Raw genomic sequence first — 9,118 nt, 5'->3', positions numbered from 1 at the left:
TCTATGATTATTGGTGCTGTGGAACATTACGTTACTGAACCACCCTACACCTATGGGCGGGTGCAACGAAACATAGAAAACCTACAGCACAATACAGGCCCTTCGGCCCACAAAGCTGTACCGAACATGTCCTTACCTTAGAAATTACCTAGGGTTACCCATAGCCCTCTATTTTTCTGAGCTCCATGTACCTATCCAGGAGTCTCTTAAAAGACCCTATCGTTTCCACATCCACCACAGTCACCAGCAGCCCATTCCACGCAATCATCGCTCTCTGCGTAAGAAACATACCCCTGATATCTCCTCTGTACCTTAAGACTGTGCCCTCTCGTGCTAGCCATTTCAGCCCTGGGAAAAAGCCTCTGACTATCCACACGATCAATGCCTCTCATCATCTTATACACCTCTATTAGGTCACCTCTCATCCTCCATCACTCCAAGGAGAAAAGGCCGAGTTCACTCAACCTATTCTCATAAGGCATGCTCCCCAATCCAAGCAACATCCTTGCAAATCTCCTCTGCACCCTTTCTATGGTTTCCACATCCTTCCTGTAGTGAGGTGATCAGAACTGAGCACGGTACTCCAAGTGGGGTCTGACCAGGGTCCTATATAGCTGTAACATTACCTCTCAGCTCTTGAACTCAATCAAACAGTTGATGAAGGCCAATGCACCGTATCCCTTCTTAACTACAGTCAACCTGTGCAGCAGCTTTGAGTGTCCTATGGACTCGGACCCAAGATCCCTCTGATCCTCCACACATCCTAGAGTCTTACCATTAATACTATATTCTGCCATCAAAAAACTGACTTGCAGGAGCATGATGGGCACATGCGTAGCACCATTCTGTATAAACAGCATTCACAAAGAAAACACTCGTTAAATTATATACAATGTGTACAAGAAAGAATACAATTAAAAACCAAGTCCTCTTTAATACGAGTTCAAGTTTAATTGCATTCAGACGTACATGAATATCCATGAATACAGGCAAACGAGACAGAGTTACTCCAAAGCCCGGGTACAAAACACCGTACCAAAGGTCACACACAGCCCAAGGCACATTTAGTACGTGTTTTACGATAGCCAAGTGATCTAAATGCTCATCATGTTGCTAATCTGTAGCAATTAGGGTTTCAAGAAGCGAATGGTTGAAGGGAAATAGCTGTTCTTGAACCTGCTGTTGCAGGTCCCAGACTTCTCCTCTTTGTTTCAACTCAAACCCATTTCTTGTAACTTGTAATACTTCGGGGGTGCTACAGAGTTTTTCAAAAAAAAAAGAAGTCTCCTTCAAATAATTAAGTTCACACCATAGAAACTTTGTCTTTTAAACCAGTTCTTCCTGTACAGGTGACGATGAGACGGTGAGGGTAGTTACGAAATGAGCCTGGAATCGACTTTCTCCATTTGCTCTGGCTGTGAAATTGTATGGCAATCAGAGGGCACGGTCTTAGATTGAAGGGATGTCTCTTAAGGACAGAGATGAGGAGGAATTTCTTCAGTCAGAGGGTGGTAAATCTGTGCAATTCATTGCCACGGACGACTGTTGAGGTTAAGTCATTGGGTGTGTCTAAGGCAGAGACTGATAGGTTCCTGACTGGTAAAGGTAAGGAATGGATTATGGGTAAAAGGCAGGAGAATGGAGTTTTTAAAAATCGGCCTTGATTGGCGTAGATGACTCGCTGGCTGAATGTCCTAATAGTGATCTTCTATCATATGGTCTTCTGGTCTAAACAATGGTCTTTATCAGACACTGCATGCAGGGGGACAGCCAGACAGGGAATGAATGACCCCTAGTGCTTTCCAATTGACACTAGTGCAATTGTGAAATTGTATGGCAATCTCCTTCCCAAAATATTGGTTCAGTGGGTTTCAGTTCCAATGACAAAGATCTGGGCTTAACTCCTGTACATCCCTCCTGTACTTTTCACCTTAAAGTTATGCCCCTTTGGTATTAGCCATTCCTGGCCCGGGAAAAAGCCCCTGGCTGTCCACTCTGTCTGTGCTTCTTATCATCTCGTACACCTCTATCAAGTCACCTCTCGTCCTCCTTCACTCCAAAGAGAAAAGTCCTAGCTCAATCGACCCATCCACCCAAGTCGTGCTCTCCAATCCAGGCAGCATCCTGGTAAATCTGTGTTGGCGCGTGGCCAAGTGGTTAAGGCATTGGCCTAGTGATCTGGAGGTCGACAGTTCGAGCCCCAGCCGAGGGAACGCGTTGTGTCCTTGAGCAAGGCACTTAACCACACATTGCTCTGCGACGACACTGGTGCCAAGCTGTATGGGTCCTAATGCCCTTCCCTTGGACAACATCGGTGTCATGGAGAGGGGAGACTTGCAGCATGGGCAACTGCTGGTCTTCCATACAACCTTGCCCAGGCCTGCGCTGTGGAAACCTTCCAAGGCACAAATCCATGGTCTCACAAGACCAACGGATGCCTGGTAAATCTCCTCGGCACCCTCTCTGAACTTTCTGACAATACCTGAGGGCAGGTTTTTTTTAAACACAGATTGATAGCGCTGATAGCGCTGCTGGGGATGGTGGCGGATACATTAGGGACATTTTAGAGACACGGGTGATAGAAAAAAATGGAGAGCTATGTGGGGAAGGAAGGGAAAGATCGATCTTAGAGCAGGTTAAGGGGTCAGCATAACATTGTGGGCCGAAGAGCCCGTACTGTGCTGTACTGTTAGATGGTCCATGTTCTAAAACCGAGCCCATGGAACCTGCAGCCGTCTCCGGAAGGGGTGAGGTGGATTCATATTTATTGAGGATTTAAAAATTATTATTGTGTCCTGTATTATCTTTCTTTTTTGTGCTGCATCGGATGCGGAGTAACAATCATTTCGTTCTCCTACTGGAAGTGACATTACGCAATCTGGAATGTTAAATCTCCCCGCCGCCAGGACGCGGCGCACAGACGCAAAGGCCAGACTGGCGTTCTGTCTTTGACCAGCGGCCACACTGTGGTGATCAACTGCAAGAAAGCGGCCCGCTCCCGATTACACCTTGACTGGCTCGGTCTCCGCCCCACAGCAGAATCCCCGAGCAAAAGTCCCTCCAAAGAAGGAAATCGGGAGGGTTGATATCAAGAGGGGAAATCCCTTTGGTAAGCGTGTCCTGGCGACGGGGACCGCGCAGCGGCCCGGGGTGTGTCTGCTGAAGTTCGAGCTGCTCCAGAGGAGAGAGTGAGCGAGCGAGCGAGCGAGAGAGAGAGAGAGAGCGCACGGACTGGAGAGGAGCTGGTTCAATTCCCGACCTGGGTTCCGCAAAGTCCTTCTCAAGTCGCCGAGGACTTCACCTGCTTCTGACGCTATGACTGACTGGGACAGAAATAAGAGGGTTCTCCTGGACCTGGCGAGGCAGGGAGAGAACAGCCAGTGCGCCGACTGCGGGGCAGCAGGTAAGGACGCGCCGGCCGGCTGCGGGGCGGCAGGTAAGGACGCGCCGGCCGGCTGCGGGGCGGCAGGTAGGGACGCGCCGGCCGGCTGCGGGGCGGCAGGTAGGGACGCGCCGGCCGGCTGCGGGGCGGCAGGTAGGGACGCGCCGGCCGGCTGCTCTGACAGGTACCGGAACGCAATTGCATTAACTGGTCAACATTCTCACACTTGACAAGATACAGCACGACCCTTCCGCGCGATACTCTCCACATCTACCTGCATTCAATCTAGATGGATGAAATGGAAGTTGTGATTAGTTTCCCGGCACAGGGCGAAATCAGGTGACATCAGCTGTGGAATTTGTTGGTTTGCGGTAGCAGTACAGTGAAATACATAAAACTGTCCAAGTAAACTGCGATGGAAAACATAAACAGCGCAAAAATATTGCGGTCGTGTTTAAGGACCGCTCAGAAATGTGACGGCGGAGGGGAAGAAGCTGTTCCTAAAACGTTGAGTGTGGGTCTTCAGGCTCCTGTACCTGCCCCCGATGGTATAAAGGGAAGAGCGCTCGTCCTGGGGGGGTGCGGTGTGGTGTGTTGAGGGTCCTACATGACGGGTGCCAGCTTCTTAAGGTATCTGAGGCGCTAATCGTGGGTAGCTCGCACCTGCCCAGTTTAACAACACAGAGAAGTTTGAAGTGACACCTTTAATTTTAGGGCGATTGGTGGAAAGTTAAGGGGGATTTTTTTTTACAGAAAGTGGAAGATGCGTAGAATGTGCTGCGGGGGGGGGGGGAGAAGAGGCAGATACATTAGGGACATTTACCAGGGGTGGGGGAGAGGCAGATACATTGGGGACATTTACCAGGGGTGGGGGAGAGGCAGATACACTGGGGACATTTACCAGGGGTGGGGGAGAGGCAGATACATTAGGGACATTTACCAGGGGTGGGGGAGAGGCAGATACATTGGGGACATTTACCAGGGGTGGGGGAGAGGCAGATACATTAGGGACATTTACCAGGGGTAGGGGAGAGGGGGAGAGGCAGATACATTAGGGACATTTACCAGGAGTGGGGAAGAGGCAGATACATTAGGGACATTTACCAGGGGTGGGGAAGAGGCAGATACATTGGGGACATTTACCAGGGGTGGGGGAGAGGCAGATACATTGGGGACATTTACCAGGGGTGGGGGAGAGGCAGATACATTGGGGACATTTACTAGGGGTGGGGGAGAGGCAGATACATTAGGGACATTTACCAGGGGTGGGGGAGAGGCAGATACATTAGAGACATTTACCAGGGGTGGGGGAGAGGCAGATACATCAGAGGTATTTAAGAAACTCTTAGATAGGCACCTGGTCCCTCAACACCAGCTCCATAGCAAAGAAAGCCTGGCAGTGTCTCTACTTTCTGCGAAGGCCGAGAAAAGTCCATCTCCCACCCCCCATCCTCACCACATTCTGCAGAGGTTGTATTGAGAGCATCCTGAGCAGCTGCATCACTGCCTGGTTCGGAAATTGTACCGTCTCGGATCACAAGACCCTGCAGTGGATAGCGAGGTCAGCTGAGAAGATCATTGGGGTCTCTCTTCCCGCCATCACAGATATTTACACCACACGCTGCATCCGTAAAGCAAACAGCATTATGAAGGACCCCACGCACCCCTCATACAAACTCTTCTCCCTCCTGCCATCTGGCAAAAGGCAGCGAAGTATTCGGGCTCTCACGACCAGACTATGTAACAGTTTCTTCCCCCAAGCCATCAGACTCCTCAATACCCAGAGCCCGGACTGACACCAACCTACTGCCCTCAACTGTGCCTATTGTCTTGTTTATAATTTATTGTAATGTCTGCACTGTTTTGTGCACTTCATGCAGTTCTGGGTAGGTCTGTAGTCTAGTGTAGTTTTTGTGTTTTTTTCTTACGTAGTTCAGTGTAGTTTTTGTATTGTTTCATGTAGCACCATGGTCCTGAAAAACGTTGTCTCATTTTTACTATGTTCTGTACCAGCGGTTATGGTTGAAATGACAATAAAAAGTGACTTGACCTGGATGATAGAAAAATGGAGGGCTGTGTGGGAGGGAAGGGTTAGATTGATCTTCAAGAAGGTAGAAAAGTCAGTATAACATCATGGGCCGAAGGGCCTGTACTGTGCTGTAATGTTCAATCATCTAAGCTGTTCCGTAACTCTGAGTGCTGGTCTTCAGACTCCCGTACTCTTCCCGGGTGGCGGTAATGAAAAGAGGGCAGGCCAGTCCCGGCTGGGCAAGGACCCACAGCACAAAGCTACTGGAAAGCCAAACTTATTCCAGATTGGCATCAAATAAAACCCACAGTGAAAATGGGGTGGGGCTAAGGTGAGCTTGTCCCTGCAAATTGAGAAGAAAGAGGAGTGATTGTATCATTTAGACCAACCCAACATTTCTCCACTGATATTTATACCAGACCCAGTGCCAAATGTAAGTAACACACATCAAAGTTGCTGGTGAATGCAGCAGGCCAGGCAGCATCTCTAGGAAGAGGTACAGTTGACGTTTCGGGTCGAGACCCTTCGTCCTGTCCTGGCCTGCTGCGTTCACCAGCAACTTTGATGTGTGTTGCTTGAATTTCCAGCATCTGCAGACTTCCTCATGTTTACATTGCCAAATGTAAGCAAATCTCTTCTGCCCATATGTGATCCACAGCTTCCTATTCCCTTTCTTTCCAAACACCTGTCGTATCTGCCTCCCTCTCTGTGTAAAAAAAAAACAACTTGCCTCTCACATCTTTTCTGAGCTTTCCCCTATTCACCTTAAATGCATGTCCTCTGCTATTCAACCTGGGAAAAATGATACCACAGCTGCCTACCCTATCTTTCCCTCTCATAATCTTATAAACCTTCATCAGATCTCCCAGAGCTTCTGCCACTCAGAGAAAACAACCCAAGTTTGTCTAACTTCTCCTTCTTCTTCAGCCTTTTACCTCTTCCACCTGTCACCTCGTACCTTCTCACTTCATCCTCCTCCCCCACCCACCTGGTCTCACCCATCACCTGCCAGCTTGTTCTCCTTCACCTCCCTCCCCCCCCTTCTCATTCTGGCTTCTTCCCCCTCCCTTTCCAGTCCTGATGAAGGGTCAAGGCTCAAAATGTCGACTGCTGATTCCCCTCTGTAGATGCTGCCTGACCTGCTGAGTTCCTCCAGCACTTTGCATTTGCTGTTTGGCCAATCTTTCCCTTTTGTGCATGCTTTCAAATCTAGACAGCATCCTGGCAAACCTCCTATGTCGCTCTCCACATCCTTTCTGCAGTGGCGCAACTGGAACTGCGCACAAGGTAAATGGCCTCTGCAGCAACGTCCCCTCTGACATTTTTACAGTTGCATGGACCAACCATTGATCTGAGCAGGAAATTTTTACCCAGCCTGAAAACTGCTCGGCACTTTCAATGATTTTTTTTTTGTAATATGCTTACTGTAAATATTTAGACTGAAAATTGGAAAATCTCATACTTTTGATTTTATTTATTAATTGAAGGGTATCATGAAAAACAGTACAACAAAGAAAATCCTTCACATTTCGTAAACTTTATCTGGCTGTGTCCAATTCCAGCAGGGTGGCAACAAAAGCTATGTGTGTGGAAGCATTTTAGTCGCTGTGCGGCTGCACACCCGCACAGCTTAGAGGGAGCAGTCTGCAGCCTATATCTGAAACTTGACCTGAGATCTGTTTAACCATCAGTCTTGAGCCAGAGATACTTCTGTAAAGTCCTCACCACAATTTTTCAAATCCCCTCTGACCCTTCCCTCCTCTAACTTCTTCTCCAGCCTACAACATCCTCCCTTGATCCCTGCCTTCCACCCTTCAAGACTCCCGGTCATCCCTGAATTTAATTGCTCCTTCACAGGAAGACATGGCTCCAGTTCTTCTCCTTAAATCTCCCTCCTTCTCAGCCTCCTCCTCAACCCCTACCTCACTGAGTAACTCTTTAGCCTCTTGAACTAACTGTCCCTTCAAGTGTTTCCATAAGACAGAGGAACAGAATTAGGCAATTTGGCCCAATGAGTCTGCTCCACCATTTCTTCACAGCTGACTTATTATCCCTCTCAACTCCACTTTCTGGCCTTCTCCCCATAACCTTTGACACCCTGACTAACTGCCGTTTTAAATATACCCAATGACTTGGCCTCCACAGCCACCTGTGGCAATGAATTCCACAGACTCACCACCCTTTTGCTAAAGAAATTCCTCTTCATCTCTGTTCTAAATGGAAGTCCCTCTAGTCCAGGAGTTTCCACCCTTTTTAATGCCATTAACCGAGGGGTCTGTAGACCCCAGGTTGGGAACCTCTGCTCTAGTCTGAGGTTGTGCACTCCTGCTATAGGAAACATCCTGTCCACATCCACTCGATCCAGACCTTCCAATATTCAATAAGTTTCAATGAAACCTGTTCTTCCAAACTTCCCTTTTGAGTTCTCTGCGTAACCCTCAATGTGAAGAGAGATACCATCCCATTGGAAGTTGAATCAGAATCAGGTTTATTATCACCAGCATGTGTTGTGAAATTTGTTAACTTAGCAGCAGCAGTTCAATGCAATACATAATCTAGAAGGGAAAAAAATAAAGATAAATAAATAAGTAAATCAATTACAGAGTATGTATATAGACAGTGAGAAAAGGGCATGCCCTGGGTGCTGGGGGTCCTGAAAAATGGACGCTGCCTTTCTGAGACACCAATCCCTGAAGATGTCCTGGGAACTTTGTAGGCTAGTACCCAAGATGGAGCTGACTAGATTTACAACCCTCTGCAGCTTCTTTCGGTCCTGTGCAGTAGCACCCCCCACCCCCCCAATACCAGACAGTGATGCAGCCTGTCAGAATGCTCTCCATGGTACATCTACAGAAGTTTTTGATTGGTTCCTGATTAGTAAGGGTATCAAAGGTTAGGGGAGAAGGCAGAAGAATGGGGTTGAGAGGGATAATAAATCAGCCATGATGGAATGGTGGTCCAGACCTGATTGACCAAATGGCCTAATTCTGCTCCTACGTTTTATGGTCTTAGATATGCTGACTGGTCGATGTTCTGAACAATTACAGTATTTCTTTAACTGTTACACAGCAGTACAATATATTTCTATTGCACCCAGTGAATTTAAGGTGATCAGGAAATCTCGATCTCTGGCCCCACATTCCTGACCCCTGGTCTTCCAGACCTGATCACAGCTCCTACTCAGGACGGATACGCAAGACCTTTGGGATGTCCGAACATCGGGAGCCGGATTAGCGGAGTTTTCATTGTTGACCCATCATGCAGCAACCCGCTGACTCACACACGTCAGCTTTCTGAATCAGTCCACTGCCCCGTACATTATGACTCTGACTAAGTCATGGGAAACCGGTGGATAGGAAAATCTTTGTTCACCATGACAAGCAGATATCCTCTTCAAGATCCTTCCTCAAATCCGTGAAGTTTTTATACTCGTAGCACGGGCAATTTAGTAATTTCAATAACAATGATGCTTGCTTGCTTGCTTGCTGCCTATTATGCTGTTGGTATTTTGGGCAGCAACACTGATCCTGGAGGAGTGGTGCGCCACTCTTAGTCTGGCCTCTACCCATTGACCTTTCTGGCATGGGCCAAAGCCTCAAGCCCTGACTCCAGCCAGCATCGCTCTCCGGGTCACTGAGGCACGCAAGCCTCCAAACCAGGGCAAGGTTGTGGTGCTCTTGGTGGATTGGCATCATTAAGTTCAACAT

General features: G+C 48.3%; 1 protein-coding gene across 3 annotated transcripts in view; it reads left to right on the top strand.

Annotated features, from left to right (window-relative positions):
• Window positions 1-2,911: 2,911 nt before the first annotated feature.
• adap2 (ArfGAP with dual PH domains 2) overlaps window positions 2,912-9,118 on the top strand; it is a 43,259-nt gene continuing 37,052 nt past the window's right edge. For all 3 annotated transcript variants that reach the window (XM_072242461.1, XM_072242460.1, XM_072242458.1), the window contains exon 1: window positions 2,912-3,403. In XM_072242461.1, the coding sequence (XP_072098562.1) occupies window positions 3,316-3,403 (88 nt within the window). In that variant the 5' untranslated portion in view covers window positions 2,912-3,315. The remainder of the gene's footprint in view (window positions 3,404-9,118) is intronic.

This window comes from Mobula birostris, chromosome 24, assembly GCF_030028105.1.
Source record: "Mobula birostris isolate sMobBir1 chromosome 24, sMobBir1.hap1, whole genome shotgun sequence".
Taxonomy (NCBI): domain Eukaryota; kingdom Metazoa; phylum Chordata; class Chondrichthyes; order Myliobatiformes; family Myliobatidae; genus Mobula; species Mobula birostris.
The sequence above is the reverse complement of the archived record's forward strand: the minus strand, read 5'-3'. Positions and strand labels throughout refer to the sequence as shown.